This window comes from Salvelinus alpinus, chromosome 20 (genome assembly GCF_045679555.1).
Source record: "Salvelinus alpinus chromosome 20, SLU_Salpinus.1, whole genome shotgun sequence".
NCBI classification, from domain to species: Eukaryota; Metazoa; Chordata; class Actinopteri; order Salmoniformes; family Salmonidae; genus Salvelinus; species Salvelinus alpinus.
This window is the reverse complement of record NC_092105.1, coordinates 7,682,158-7,698,763: the sequence shown is the minus strand read 5'-3', so window position 1 is coordinate 7,698,763 and position 16,606 is coordinate 7,682,158. Positions and strand designations below refer to the sequence as shown.

At 47.1% G+C, this 16,606-nt stretch overlaps 1 protein-coding gene and 1 non-coding gene across 5 annotated transcripts in view; both read right to left on the bottom strand.

Annotated features, from left to right (window-relative positions):
• The window catches only part of LOC139546245 (syntaxin-binding protein 5-like), a 232,336-nt gene that overhangs the window by 56,839 nt on the left and 158,891 nt on the right, over positions 1-16,606 (bottom strand). For 2 of the 4 annotated variants that reach the window (XM_071354386.1, XM_071354387.1), the window contains exons 15-20: positions 16,355-16,569; positions 14,798-14,934; positions 14,523-14,648; positions 9,309-9,460; positions 7,660-7,728; positions 1,716-1,781 (exon numbers count right to left, since the gene is read on the bottom strand). In XM_071354386.1, the coding sequence (XP_071210487.1) occupies positions 1,716-1,781; positions 7,660-7,728; positions 9,309-9,460; positions 14,523-14,648; positions 14,798-14,934; positions 16,355-16,569 (765 nt within the window). The remainder of the gene's footprint in view (positions 1-1,715; positions 1,782-7,659; positions 7,729-9,308; positions 9,461-14,522; positions 14,649-14,797; positions 14,935-16,354; positions 16,570-16,606) is intronic. The other 2 variants (XM_071354388.1, XM_071354389.1) reach the window with 1 other exon arrangement.
• On the bottom strand, positions 15,435-15,488 carry LOC139547421 (U7 small nuclear RNA). Its single transcript, XR_011669492.1, has one exon. It is a non-coding gene; the product is annotated as a U7 small nuclear RNA (small nuclear RNA).

The window sequence follows — 16,606 nt, the reverse complement described above, 5'->3', positions numbered from 1 at the left end:
GTACAGTGTCCATACCCCAGGGACAGACACAGTGTCCATACCCCAGGGACAGGTACAGTGTCCATACCCCAGTGACAGACACAGTGTCCACACCCCAGGGACAGGTACAGTGTCCATACCCCAGGGACAGGTACAGTGTCCATACCCCAGCGACAGACACAGTGTCCATACCCCAGGGACAGGTACAGTGTCCATACCCCAGGGACAGGTACAGTGTCCATACCCCAGCGACAGACACAGTGTCCACACCCCAGGGACAGGTACAGTGTCCATACCCCAGGGACAGGTACAGTGTCCATACCCCAGGGACAGGTACAGTGTCCATACCCCAGCGACAGACACAGTGTCCACACCCCAGGGACAGGTACAGTGTCCATACCCCAGGGACAGGTACAGTGTCCATACCCCAGCGACAGACACAGTGTCCATACCCCAGGGACAGGTACAGTGTCCATACCCCAGGGACAGGTACAGTGTCCATACCCCAGGGACAGGTACAGTGTCCATACCCCAGGGACAGGTACAGTGTCCATACCCCAGCGACAGACACAGTGTCCACACCCCAGGGACAGGTACAGTGTCCATACCCCAGGGACAGGTACAGTGTCCATACCCCAGCGACAGACACAGTGTCCATACCCCAGGGACAGGTACAGTGTCCATACCCCAGGGACAGACACAGTGTCCATACCTCAGGGACAGGTACAGTGTCCATACCTCAGCGACAGGTACAGCGTCTGTACCTCAGTGACAGGAACAGTGTCCATACCTTAGTGACAGGAACAGTGTCCATACCTCAGGGACAGGAACAGTGTCCATACCCCAGCGACAGGTACAGTGTCCATACCCCCGTGACAGGTACAGTGTCCATACCTCAGCGACAGGTACAGTGTCCACACCCCAGCGACAGACACAGTGTCCACACCCCAGGGACAGGTACAGTGTTCACACCCCAGGGACAGGTACAGTGTCCACACCTCAGGGACAGGTACAGTGTCTATACCCCAGGGACAGGTACAGTGTCCATACCCCAGGGACAGGTACAGTGTCCATACCCCAGGGACAGACACAGTGTCCATTCCTCAGCGACAGGTACAGTGTCCATTCCCCCGTGACAGGTACAGTGTCTATACCCCCGTGACAGGTACAGTGTCCATACCTCAGCGACAGGTACAGTGTCCATACCCCCATGACAGGTACAGTGTCCATACCCCCGTGACAGGTACAGTGTCCATACCTCAGCGACAGGTACAGTGTCCATACCCCAGCGACAGGAACAGTGTCCATACCCCAGCGACAGGTAGAGTGTCCATACCCCAGCGACAGACACAGTGTCCACATCCCAGAGACAGCTGCAGTATCCATACCCCCGAAACAGACCTGCATCCCAGCAGGAACTTCAGCACGGATCAGATATGACAGTCCTGTGAAGGGAGCTGGGGAGTGTGAGTGATGTGTGTGTGATGTGTGTGTGATGTGTTGTTGGGGGGGGGTTACTATTCTCGTGGGAACCAAAAGTCCTCCCAAGGATAGTAAAACAAGAAACATTTGAACAAGTGTGGACAGTTAGCATGTCCCCACAAGGAAAAAAAAGGCAATTTTAGGCTTAGGGGTTAGAATTAGGGTTAGAATTAGGGGTCAGTGAAAATAGGATTGTGAATGTGTGTGTGTGTGTGCAGGGACACCCAGGTGTGAGTGAGTGAGTAAGGCATTACCTGAGGTGGGCGACTTGCTTCTCTCCATGTCCATGGCCACCTGGTTGTCGGACAGTTCCGTTAGGCCTGTCACAGCCAATCAGATTCCAAGAGGAAGAGGAGGAGGAAGTGGGATAGAGAGACTCTTTAGTCATGGTCATATAAAGAAAGCATGGTGATTCAACACACAATCGTCAGTGTTGTAACAGTGTCTTTTGCCATGGTGATACGCCAGTCAGTTGTCAGTGCTCTAACAGTGTATGCTGCCATGGTGATACAACAGACAGTTGTCAGTGCTGTAACAGTGTCTGTTGCCATGGTAATAGAACACTCAGTTGTCAGTGCTGTAACAGTGTCTGTTGCCATGGTGATGCAACAGGCAGTTGTCAGTGCTGTAACAGTGTCTGTTGCCATGGTAATAGAACAATCAGTTGTCAGTGCTGTAACAGTGTCTGTTGTCATGGTACAACATATAGTTGTCAGTAGCGTACTAGTGTCAGTTGCCATGGTGATACAACATGCAGTTGTCAGTAGCATAGCAGTGTCTGTTGCCTTTCTGAGGATGACAACTCTGATCCTGAAGCAACACACACGATTCAGGATGTTTCATCCATACATGATGATCGTATATTCACTTCCCACTGGGGGAAAAAACTGGTTGAGTCAACATTGTTTCCATGTCATTTCAACCACCAAGATCTATGTGATGATGGTGAATCCATGTTGAAAACGAATTGGATTTGTAAATGTAAGTCCATTGTCTTTTTTTCAAACAACTTTTAATCTAAACCCAATGACATGCTGAACATTATTGTTGATTTCACATTGAATTCACATTAGTTGACAACTCAATCCAAATGTAAATCCAAACTAGAAGATGAACTGACGTCTGTGCCCAGATGGTTGTCCTGTTGTCATCTCACGTTTCTCTACTTATAATTGTCTAAAGACTTTCTGGAAATTGAGGATCGCTATAGCCAGAGGGTTATAATGAATAATATGTGAATCCATGTTGAAGCTCGGGATCAGCTTAGCACACCATCAACATGCATGGCAACAAACACCATAGGAAATGAGGCCTGCACTTCAGAGTTTAAACCGCCTCAGTTGCCTTGTGGTTAGAGCTTCCTCCCTGAGATTGGAAGGTTGGAAGTTCGATTCCCAGCCAAGTCATATCAAAGACTGTATAAATGAGACCCGATGTGTCTCTGCTTGGCCCTCAGCATTAACGAGACAGGAAGCTACCTCGCGCTACAGAAAGCCGCCTAACGCTACAGGAAGCCGCCTCGCGCTACAGGAAGCTACCTCAAGGTAGGGCGTCATTGTAAATAAGAATTTGTTCTTAACTGACTTGCCTAGTTAAATAAAGGTTAAATAAAAAATAAATATATACTTTTGGTACTTAACTATATTTTAGCAATAACATTTTCTTTTGACTCAAGTATATTTTTCAAGTAATATTTTACTGGGTGACTTTCACTTTTACTTGAGTCATTTTCTATTAAGGTATCTTTACTTTTACTCAAATAATAAGATTGGGTATTTTTTCGACTGTCACGTTCCTGACCTATTTTCTGTTAGTTTTTGTGTGTTAGTTGGTCAGGACGTGAGGTTGGGTGGGCATTCTATGTTTTCTGTTTCTGTGTTGGTTTTGGGTTGCCTGGTATGGCTCTTAATTAGAGGCAGGTGTTTGGCGTTCCTCTAATTAAGAGTCATATTTAGGTAGGCGTTGTCACAGTGTTCGTTGTGGGTGATTGTCTCCTGTGATGTCTTCGATGTTATTCACTTTCGGAGCTGTTTGGCTGTTCGTATGTTTCGATGTACGTTCCTGTTCGTGAGTTTACGTTTGTCTATGTAAGTTTATGTTCAGGTTGCGTCAACGTCGTTTTGTTATTTTGTAAGTTTTGAAAGTGTTTTGTTTTGTTTAGTCTGCGTCGTATTTGTAATAAAAATGGCTTATTTCCCTGACTCCGCATTTTGGTCTGATGATCCTTCTCTCCTCACCTCATCTGAGGATGAGGAAAGCGACAGCCGTTACAGAATCACCCACCAACAAAATGTGACCAAGCGGTATGGGAATGCTCGACGGAGCAACAAGGACTTTTGGACTTGGGAGGAGATCCTGTCTGGTAGAGGACCCTGGGCGCAAACTGGAGAATATCGCTGCTCTCGTGAGAAGAGTGAGGCAGCCACAGCCCAGGAGCGGTGGTTTAAGGAGGCAGCTAGGAGACGTGGATGGAAGCCGGAGAATCAAGCTCGAAACCGGAATTATGAGGGGACACGTCTTGCACGGAAGCCCGAAAAGCCCGTGAGTAACTCCCAAAAATTTCTTGGGGGGGGGCTAAAGGGTAGTGGGCCAAGGGCAGGTAGGAGACCTGCGCCCACTTCCCAGGCTTACCGTGGAGAGCGGGAGTACGGGCAGGCGCCGTGTTACGCAGTAGAGCGCACGGTGTCTCCTGTACGTGTGCATAGCCCGGTGCGGGTTATTCCACCTCCCCGCACTGGTAGGGCTAGATTGGGCATTGAGCCAGGTGTCATGAGGCCGGCTCAACGCGTCTGGTCTCCAGTGCGTCTCCTCGGGCCAGCATACATGGCACCTGCCTTACGCATGGTTTCCCCGGTTCGCCTACATAGCCCGGTGCGGGTTATTCCACCTCCCCGCACTGGTCGGGCAACCGGGAGTATTCAACCAGGTAAGGTTGGGCAAGCTCAATGCTCAAGAGTGCCAGTACGCCTCCACGGTCCGGTATTTCCGGCACCACCTCCCCGCCCCAGCCTAGTACCTACAGTGTCTACACTACGCACTAGGCTACCAGTGCGTATCCTGAGCCCTGTTCCTCCTCCACGCACTCTCCCTGTAGTGCGTGTATCTAGCCCGGTGCCTCCAGTTCCGGGCCCACGCACTAAGCTACCTGTGCGTCTCCAGAGCCCTGAACCCACTGTATCTTCTCCCCCTACTAATCCTGATGTGCTTGTCCTCAGCCCGGTGTCACCAGTGCCGGTACCACGCATCAGGGATAGAGTAGGCTTTGAGAATACAGTGTGCCCTGTCCCTGCTCCCCGCACTAGTAGGAAGGTGCTTGTCATTAGCACGGTGCCTCCAGTTCCGGCACCACGCACCAGGTCTACAGTGTACCGTATCCGGCCAGAGCCATCCGTCTCCCCAGCGCCATCTGAGCCATCCGTCTCCCCAGCGCCATCTGAGCCATCCGTCTCCCCAGCGCCATCTGAGCCATCCGTCTCCCCAGCGCCATCTGAGCCATCCGTCTCCCCAGCGCCATCTGAGCCATCCGTCTGCCAGGAGCCTGCAAAGCCGCCCGTCTGCCATGAGCCTGCAAAGCCGCCCGTCTGCCATGAGCCTACAGAGCCGTCAGCCAGACAGGAGCCGCTAGAGCCATCAGCCAGACAGGAGCCGCTAGAGCCGTCAGCCAGACAGGATCTGCCAGAGCCGCCAACCAGACAGGATCTGCCAGAGCCGCCAACCAGACAGGATCTGCCAGAGCCGCCAACCAGACAGGATCTGCCAGAGCCGCCAACCAGACAGGATCTGCCAGAGCCGCCAGCGAGCCATGAGCAGCCAGAGCCGTCAGAGCGCCATGAGCAGCCAGAGCCGTCAGAGCGCCATGAGCAGCCAGAGCCGTCAGAGAGCCATGAGCAGCCAGAGCCGTCAGAGAGCCATGAGCAGCCAGAGCCGTCAGAGAGCCATGAGCAGCCAGAGCCGTCAGAGAGCCATGAGCAGCCAGAGCCGTCAGAGAGCCATGAGCGTCGAGAGCCGTCAGAGAGCCATGAGCGTCGAGAGCCGTCAGCCTGCCATGAGCGTCGAGAGCCGTCAGCCTGCCATGAGCGTCGAGAGCCGTCAGCCTGCCATGAGCGTCGAGAGCCGTCAGCCTGCCATGAGCGTCGAGAGCCGTCAGCCTGCCATGAGCGTCGAGAGCCGTCAGCCTGCCATGAGCGTCGAGAGCCGTCAGCCTGCCATGAGCGTCGAGAGCCGTCAGCCTGCCATGAGCGTCGAGAGCCGTCAGCCTGCCATGAGCGTCGAGAGTCGTCAGAGAGCCATGAGCTGCCTTTCAGCCTGAAAAGGCTAGATACCCAGAACTGCCCATCAGTCCAGAGCTGTCTCTCTGTCCGGAGCTGCCTTTCAGTCCGGAGTTGCCCCTCTATCCTGATCTCCCTCTCTATCTTTATCTACTTCTATATTCTTATCTATCCCTCTGTCTTGATTTATCTCTCTGTCCCGGTGTTGTCCTTATTAGATATGTTGTTAAGGGGATTTTGTGGGGGTCAAAAGAGGGTGGACATTCTTGGAGGGAGGAAGCTAGGATGGATTATGGTGGGGTGGGAACCGCGCCCGGAGCCTGAGCCACCACCGTGGTTAGATGCCCACCCAGACCCTCCCCTAGACTTTGTGCTGGTGCGTCCGGAGTTCGCACCTTGTGGGGGGGGTACTGTCACGTTCCTGACCTATTTTCTGTTAGTTTTTGTGTGTTAGTTGGTCAGGACGTGAGGTTGGGTGGGCATTCTATGTTTTCTGTTTCTGTGTTGGTTTTGGGTTGCCTGGTATGGCTCTTAATTAGAGGCAGGTGTTTGGCGTTCCTCTAATTAAGAGTCATATTTAGGTAGGCGTTGTCACAGTGTTCGTTGTGGGTGATTGTCTCCTGTGATGTCTTCGATGTTATTCACTTTCGGAGCTGTTTGGCTGTTCGTATGTTTCGATGTACGTTCCTGTTCGTGAGTTTACGTTTGTCTATGTAAGTTTATGTTCAGGTTGCGTCAACGTCGTTTTGTTATTTTGTAAGTTTTGAAAGTGTTTTGTTTTGTTTAGTCTGCGTCGTATTTGTAATAAAAATGGCTTATTTCCCTGACTCCGCATTTTGGTCTGATGATCCTTCTCTCCTCACCTCATCTGAGGATGAGGAAAGCGACAGCCGTTACATCGACCACTGGGGGTTGGAACCGAAATCATTTTCCAATCGTTTCGTTCTAAACAGAACCATCTGAATTTGAATGTAATGCCAATTCAGATGGTTAAAATACATGCAGTGCAAGCCTCATTCAAATAGACAAACACAAATAATAAAGACGGAACAAAGACCTCGTCGCAGAGTGATGAAGTTTGTCTTAAATCTAGTCATGTAGTGAAATCTAAACTTTTAGTATTTTAGTTAATTAACTTAATTCTTTACAGTCTACCAGTAGCATTAGACCAGTGTCCTTGAATTATGGTGAATGTTGCGTTTCATAAATAAATCATCATAATTTCCCTAGTGTGTTGTATTTCAAAGTACATTGTTATAACTGAGTAACTTTGCTGGGACAAAACTCAGCTGAGAAGTTTTAATTAATCCATTACTTTGATCAACTGCAGTGGAAACATAAATAAAAGGTTTCAGTTGACGTAATTAATCAAATTAATGTTTTTTTTCTTTTTATTATAATATTAAATATCTCATAAAGAAGTCAATAATGATCAAAATATTGACTTAGCTATAAAAAGGTGCACATAGTATTTATAATACAATGTTTGAATGTCTTTGTCATGATTTGAATTTCAAATCACTCATTTTTTTGTGCTGCATTTGCAATGTACGCTGTGGCTTTGGCTTTTTGACATTTAGTCATTTCATAAACGAGATACAATTTTCTAACGGGACCTTGGCAAAAGGACCTACTATATTGAGATAACTGGACTATTTGTGATTTAAAATTACACAGGTTCCGATAAAGCCATGGCATTTAATTCGATAATGGCAGCACTGACACTGGGATATGTTTTTAACTATTGGGGAGCTGTTCCAGAGCTGTTTCAGTAAAAATCTACGTCATTCCAATCATCTCTCTAGTACGCCCCCTTGCCGTTATCCTCTTGCCCCCTTAATTCCTTGTCCCCTTAGTCCCTTCTTCCCTTGTCCCCTTGTCTCCCTCCCCAGTCTCCTTCTCTCCTTGCCTTGAGGATGACCCGACTTACTCTGATAGGACGTGCGGTTCCTTTTCTTTGAATCTGAATAAAAATGAGACAGGCTGCGCATGCAAAAGTCTTTAGGCAGGCTCACATGCCCATACCAGCAGCCATAGACACCAAGAACGAGGGAGGGAGGAGGAAGAGGAGGAGGAGGAAGAGGAGAGAGAAGAACACAAAGGCCCAGAGTGAAAAAGAAAGTGAAGGCAAGCAGCAACCCAGTTAGTGTATAGTGGAGACACCCAGGCTCTAAACCCAAAAGATCAACTCAGAACAGCAAGGGAGGAAAAACTCTGATTGGCTGGACCTGGCTCCCAAGTGGGTGGGTCTATGCCCTCCCAGGCCCACCGCACCGCTGCCCAGTCATGTGAAATACATAGGGCCCAATGAATGTATTGCTATTGACTGATGTCCTTATATGAACTGTAAGTCACTAGTTGAAATTGCTGCATATTGCTTTTATATTTTTCTTCAGTATAGATTCAACCTCGGGTCGATTTGCAAGTTGGCTACTTGAAAAATCTCAAATATGTTTGGATTTGTTTAACACTTTTTTGGTTACTACAAGATTCCATATGTGTTATTTAATAGTTTAGATGTCTTCACTTGTATTCTACAACGTAGAAAATAGTAAAAATAAAGAAATTAACTGAATGAGGTGTGCAAACTATTGACTGATACTGTATACCTCTCCATAATGCGTGTGAATACTCTGGAAACGGTTTCCAAATAAAAAATATTTGGACCTGATTTGCTGCTGTTTTTACAGTCTTACTTCCCCCCTAAAAAAAAGTTAGGCCAAATTCGGCCGGTGGCCAACAGTTTGGGGATCCCTGGTCTAAGATATGCTAAGAGATGCTTCGGTAGGTCTTATCTAAGAGTAGTGCTCAAGCAAACGTGACTGAAAGAACCACAACACGCACATGATGCCACCGTGGAATGCAGCCGGTCACATGCACCTTGTGTGGTTGTTTGTGAATGGTGGTGTGTTTCGTTTTGTTTATGTATTGTAAGGAGACAGAGGTTAGGAGAAGAGACAGAGGTTAGGAGAAGAGACAGAGAGGTTAGGAGAAGAGACAGAAGTTAGGAGAAGAGACAGAGAGGTTAGGAGAAGAGACAGAGAGGTTAGGAGAAGAGACAGAGAGGTTAGGAGAAGAGACAGAGAGGTTAGGAGAAGAGACAGAGAGGTTAGGAGAAGAGACAGAGAGGTTAGGAGAAGAGACAGAGAGGTTAGGAGAAGAGACAGAGAGGTTAGGAGAAGAGACAGAGATGTTAGGAGAAGAGACAGAGAGGTTAGGAGAAGAAACAGAGAGGTTAGGAGAAGAGACAGAGACATTAGGAGAAGAGACAGAGAGGTTAGGAGAAGAGACAGAGAGGTTAGGAGAAGAGACAGGAAAGAGAAAGAAAGGACATCTGAGATTAAATGGAGAGTGAGGTCATGACGGATACCAGAAAGATAAAAAGAAAATGGGAGAAGAGCGAGAGAGAGATGTAGAGAGAGGGAGAAATTGTTGATACAGTATGTCTATGTGTGTGAACATACCAGTACATGTGATTACTGTACGTTTCTGTGTACAGTATATGCATTTGTATGTGTGTGTGTGTGTGTATGTGTGTGTGTGTTGTATGTGTGAGGAACACGGGGTGTGTTCCCCTACCTGAGGTGGACTGTCTGTTCTTGCGTAGGGAGCGTGTGAGACGTTGGAAAGGGTCAGCGGCGCCGTACAGGTCCAACGTGCTCACACGCCTCAGGATGGTCTTCTGAATGTAGTCCACCACCACTAGGCCATTGCAGCTCCCAAACGCTAGACTGACACACAGAAACACACACACAGAAACACACACACAGAAACACACACACACAGAGACACACACACACAGAGACACACACACAGAGACACACACACAGAAACACACACACAGAAACACACACACACACACACACACACACACAGAAACACACACAGAGAAACACACACACAGAAACACACACAGAAACACACACACAGAAACACACACACACACAGAGACACACACACAGAAACACACACACAGAAACACACACACACACAGAAACACACACACAGAAACACACACACAGAAACACACACACAGAAACACACACAGAAACACACACACAGAAACACACACAGAAACAAACACACACACACAAAAACACACACACACACAGAAACACACACACACAGAGACACACACACACACACACAGAAACACACACACACACACACACACACACACAGAAACACACACAGAGAAACACACACAGAGAAACACACACACAGAAACACACACAGAAACACACACAGAAACACACACAGAAACACACACAGAAACACACACACAGAAACACACACACAGAAACACACACACAGAAACACACACAGAAACACACACAGAAACACACACACAGAAACACACACAGAAACACACACAGAAACACACACAGAAACACACACAGAAACACACACACAGAAACACACACACAGAAACACACACACAGAAACACACACAGAAACACACACACAGAAACACACACATAAACACACACAGAAACACACACACAGAAACACACACACAGAAACACACACACAGAAACACACACAGAAACACATGCAGACGGTAGAGAAAAGGGTGAGAGCAAGTCTAGTTAGTGTGAAATGAAACAGAATAACTGAAAAAACACGAGGTTCTACACCCATGTCCTGAAGAATAGTTCCTAGCTAATGTAATGGCCATCTTAGTATATATAGGACTGTACACTCTTAGGGGGGAAAAAGGTGCTATTTAGCACCTAAAAAGGAAATTCGGCTGTCCCCATAAGATAATCCTTTGAAGAACACCTGTTGGTTCCAGGTAGAACCCCAAAAGGGTTTTACATGGAATTGGACTGGTAAAAGCATAATCAGTGAAATGGACTGGTAAACCATCCCTCTTTGTATGATTTCCTGTATTGTGCATATAACAACCTGGTTCCTTTTGTATTACATACTGTAGGAAGACATGTCATCACTTCAGTTCCAGGAAACATACACTGCTCAAAAAATAAAGGGAACACTTAAACAACACAATGTAACTCCAAGTCAATCACACTTCTGTGAAATCAAACTGCCCACTTAGGAAGCAACACTGATTGACAATACATTTCACATGCTGTTGTGTAAATGGAATAGACAACGGGTGGAAATTATAGGCAATTAGCAAGACACCCCCAATAAAGGAGTGGTTCTGCAGGTGGTGACCACAGACCACTTCTCAGTTCCTATGCTTCCTGGCTGATGTTTTGGTCACTTTTGAATGCTGGCGGTGCTTTCACTCTAGTGTTAGCATGAGACGGAGTCTACAACCCACACAAGTGGCTCAGGTAGTGCAGCTCATCCAGGATGGCACATCAATGCGAGCTGTGGCAAGAAGGTTTGCTGTGTCTGTCAGCATAGTGTCCAGAGCATGGAGGCGCTACCAGGAGACAGGCCAGTACATCAGGAGACGTGGAGGAGGCCGTAGGAGGGCAACAACCCAGCAGCAGGACCGCTACCTCCGCCTTTGTGCAAGGAGGAGCAGGTGGAGCACTGCCAGAGCCCTGCAAAATGACCTCCAGCAGGCCACAAATGTGCATGTGTCTGCTCAAACGGTCAGAAACAGACTCCATGAGGGTGGTATGAGGGCCCGACGTCCACAGGTGGGGGTTGTGCTTACAGCCCAACACCGTGCAGGACGTTTGGCATTTGCCAGAGAACACCAAGATTGGCAAATTCGCCACTGGCGCCCTGTGCTCTTCACAGATGAAAGCAGGTTCACACTGAGCACATGTGACAGACGTGACAGTCTGGAGACGCCGTGGAGAACGTTCTGCTGCCTGCAACATCCTCCAGCATGACCGGTTTGGCGGTGGGTCAGTCATGGTGTGGGGTGGCATTTCTTTGGGGGGCCGCACAGCCCTCCATGGGCTCGCCAGAGGTAGCCTGACTGCCATTAGTTACCGAGATTAGATCCTCAGACCCCTTGTGAGACCATATGCTGGTGCGGTTGGCCCTGGGTTCCTCCTAATGCAAGACAATGCTAGACCTCATGTGGCTGGAGTGTGTCAGCAGTTCCTGCAAGAGGAAGGCATTGATGCTATGGACTGGCCCGCCCGTTCCCCAGACCTGAATCCAATTGAGCACATCTGGGACATCATGTCTCGCTCCATCCACCAACGCCACGTTGCACCACAGACTGTCCAGGAGTTGGCGGATGCTTTAGTCCAGGTCTGGGAGGAGATCCCTCAGGAGACCATCCGCCACCTCATGAGGAGCATGCCCAGGCGTTGTAGGGAGGTCATACAGGCACGTGGAGGCCACACACACTACTGAGCCTCATTTTGACTTGTTTTAAGGACATTACATCAAAATTGGATCAGCCTGTAGTGTGGTTTTCCACTTTAATTTTGAGTGTGACTCCAAATCCAGACCTCCATGGGTTGATAAATTTGATTTCCATTGATCATTTTTGTGTGAACTTTTTTGTCAGCACATTCAACTATGTAAGGAAAAAAGTATTTAATAAGAATAGTTCATTCATTCAGATCTAGGATGTGTTATTTTTGTGTTCTCTTTATTTTTTTGAGCAGTGTATATTGATTCCAACGTCAACACTAGAATATCACTTTAGATTGTAGCTCAATATACGGCTTCTTTCATACCAAGTGGTACGCAGATGTGAAGACCTTGTAACATAACACCCAGTGTATGTTTGGGGGGTGAAAACCTGCAGTACCCAATGCCAAGACAGTGTATGTGTGGGGGGTGAAACCTACAGTACCAAATGCCAAGACAGTGTATGTTTGGGGGGTGAAAACCTACAGTACCAAATGCCAAGACAGTGTATGTGTGGGGGGTGAAACCTACAGTACCAAATGCCAAGACAGTGTATGTGTGGGGGTGAAAACCTACAGTACCCAATGCCAAGACAGTGTATGTGTGGGGGTGAAACCTACAGTACCAAATGCCAAGACAGTGTATGTGTGGGGGGTGAAACCTACAGTACCCAATGCCAAGACAGTGTATGTGTGGGGGGTGAACCCTACAGTACCCAAATGCCAAGACAGTGTATGTGTGGGGGGTGAAACCTACAGTACCAAATGCCAAGACAGTGTATGTGTGGGGGTGAAACCTACAGTACCAAATGCCAAGACAGTGTATGTGTGGGGGTGAAACCTACAGTACCCAATGCCAAGACAGTGTATGTGTGGGGGGTGAAACCTACAGTACCAAATGCCAAGACAGTGTATGTGTGGGGGGTGAAACCTACAGTACCCAATGCCAAGACAGTGTATGTGTGGGGGTGAAAACCTACAGTACCAAATGCCAAGACAGTGTATGTGTGGGGGTGAAACCTACAGTACCCAATGCCAAGACAGTGTATGTGTGGGGGTGAAAACCTACAGTACCAAATGCCAAGACAGTGTATGTGTGGGGGTGAAAACCTACAGTACCAAATGCCAAGACAGTGTATGTGTGGGGGGTGAAACCTACAGTACCCAATGCCAAGACAGTGTATGTGTGGGGGGTGAAACCTACAGTACCCAATGCCAAGACAGTGTATGTGTGGGGGTGAAACCTACAGTACCAATGCCAAGACAGTGTATGTGTGGGGGGTGAAAACCTACAGTACCCAATGCCAAGACAGTTTACAGAACAAACTGAAGAGATGACTAAAAATCCACTTTAACATATGAATAGCTTCAGGGGAGCTAGGTTAGTGACCTTTTCTGTGTCTTCCTCCAGCACTGTAGACTCTTTGTGTTATTTTATAAAAGCTGCCAATGTATCCGCTTTTTTCTACCATCTCTGGAAAACATACATTTGTTAATGGCCTTGAGGCTGTCTATTGATTAACTGTAGAGAAGCAGCCCAGCAGGCATCAACGTTTCTCTCCTCTGTCAAAACAGGTTCTTTTCCCAGCAAACCAGACACATTTTTAAAAACTTTTTTGAATCATGTTTCACTGATTACAGTTTCCTTCTGCTACGGTTAAATTATAGATGAGTGTTATGAAATATGTATTAGTGTATTTAGGCGTATGCTTTATTAAATTTATTAGAAAATAGCTGCTGGGATGATGAATAAAGAGACAGAGAGGGACTGAGACAGAAAGGGACAGAGGCAGAGAGGGACAGAGAGAGAGACATAGAGGGACAGAGACAGAGAGGGACAGAGACAGAGAGGGACAGAGACAGATTACAAGGTAGCAGAGAGGGACAAAGTCAGAGACAGAGAGGGCAGAGAGAAGGTAGAAGAGAGGGACTGGACATAAAGACAGATGTAGATAGACATGGGAGGGAAATGAATACATGATTGTGTGTGTTTGTGTGATATAGACAGAGAAAGTAACTTTCCCGATTGGCGAAGATGTCTAAGGCACTGCATTACAGACCCTGGTTCGTTCCTAGGCTGTGTCACAACCGGCCTTGATCGGGAGTCAAATAGGGTGTAAACAATTGGCACAGCATCGTCAGGGTTACGGTTTGGCCGGGGCGGTATGTCGTCATTGTAAATAAGAATTTGTTCTTAACGGACTTGCCTAGTTAAATAAAGGTTAAATAACAATTAAAATAAATAAATGAAAGAAAGACGCAAGATGGAGAGATAGACAGGAACAAGAGAGGAAGAGGGGAGGGGAGGGGAAGAGGAGAGGAGAGGAGAGGAGAGGAGAGGAGAGGAGAGGAGAGGAGAGGAGAGGAGAGGAGAGGAGAGGAGAGGAGAGGAGAGAGTGTGTGAGTGGATAAACAGTGTGAGGGAGAGATGGATGGTGTGAGTGTGGAAGTGAGAAGTAGAAAGGGTTTGGAGACACATAGAGAGCAGAGAGTCACTCACAGGCCATAGGCAGAGTTGATGTCCAGGCTGGTGATCTGCTGGGGGGGCTCTCTATCCACCCACTGCAGCTGCACCACCAACTCAGCCTGGTATCCCGGGGGCATCTGCACTGGACGACTCTTCACCCTGACATACAGAGAGGGATGGGGGGATAGAGGGGAAAGAGAGTTTGAAAGTTACTGTGAAAGGAGAAGGAGACTTTCGCCGATAACAATTTTACCATCACAGCGACACCTTGGTAGACCCTGTTGAGGTGTATGACAGAAGTGACTCACTTGAGGTAGTGGAGGCTGTCTTGTGAGCCGTTGCCGGGGCTACCGGGCATCTGGGGGGAGTGGGAACTGGGGTTGTTCTCTGTCTCTGATGGGGAGATGACGTCATCCGAATCAAACTGCGGACGCACTTCTAGTGACTGTCAATTAGATTATATTAGATGTATTATCCTGCCACAGGGGGAAAATGTGTTTGGTCATGTGCTTCAAAAGACAAAAGACAATACAATTCAAAAATACTGTAGTAAAAAAAGAGTAGAACATACTATAGTAATTACTGTAGTGTTTTGCAGACTGTAGTATACTATAGTATTTACTGTAGTATTTTGCAGACTGTAAAATACTGTAGTGTTTTGCGGACTATGGTATACTGCAGTATTTACTCTAGTGTTTTTTCAGACTGCAGTATTCTGTAGTATTTACTGTAGTGTTTTGCAGACTGTAGTATACCGTAGTATTTGCTGTAGTGTTTCTGGGGACATTACTGTAGTATTTACTGTAGTGTTTCTGGGGACATTACTGTAGTATTTACTATAGTGTTTCTGGGGACATTACTGTAGTATTTACGGTAGTGTGTCTGGAGACATTACTGTAGTTTTTACTTAAGTGTTTTCATTTATTATCTTTGACATTGAAGTGGGGGGGCTTTCTCCTTGAGAAAACCTACTGGACAAGATGCTAAAAGAGCACATTTTCCATAACCTGAAAATTTGTTCTGAGCTTCTGCTCTTTTCTGTAGGAACAAAATGTACCGTCCATACTTGTCACGTAGGTTTCTCACTTACGGGTGGCACAAATTGGGATATTGGGGAGGGGAAGGGGCAGGGTATATGCAAATTAGAGTACTGTAGTACTACCTATAATTAAAAAAGTGTGCGGATTTCTGAAGTATTTACTACAGAGTTTTTGTGTGGATAATACTGTAGTATGTACTATTCTACAGTATACTACAACATGGTATAGTAAGTACTATACATGATCGAGGGATACTACATTGTGTAGTATAGCATTATATATTATACTACAGCTTACTACAGAATTATATAGTATGTACTGTAGTATTATATAGTAAACTGTAGTATTTGTTCAATGTGGGTAGGCTACATATTTACTTGTTACTGTTATCTCTTATTCTTATCTGTATTTTTTTAAACTGCATTGTTAGTTAGGGGCTCGTAAGTAAGCATTTCACTGTAAGGTCTACACCTGTTGTATTCGGCGCATGTGGCTAATACAATTTAATTTGATTGATTTGATTTACAGTGAAAGTATTTACAGTGAAACACACACACACACACACACACACACACACACACACACACACACACACACACACACACACACACACACACACACACACACACACACACACACACACACACACACACACACACACTGTACATACAAAGATCAGCTGTGACTGCACATACAAACACACACCGTGTCATTCACAACAAGCACACCTCATTCAGCAAGTAAACCAATCATCAAATATTTAATAAGTTGAATCAGCTGTACTGACTGGGGAAGCGGGTTAGTAAACATCTCTCATCCACTCACCACTATCTCTGTGTTGGCGTCGTGTTTGCTGAAGCGGTAGAGGATGACGTGGGCAGAGATGCCCACCACACAGAAGAGACGGCTCTGCGGGCACCAGCTGACCATCTGAATGGCGTACGGGTCCTCCTCTACCAGCTCGACTGCCCGGCCTTCACCCGCATCGGGGTTCTCAAACACCTTCGACGTCTTCAGCTTGTACAGCATCTGGAGAGTAACTGGACACACAAAGAGTCTAGTTTATACATGCATGCA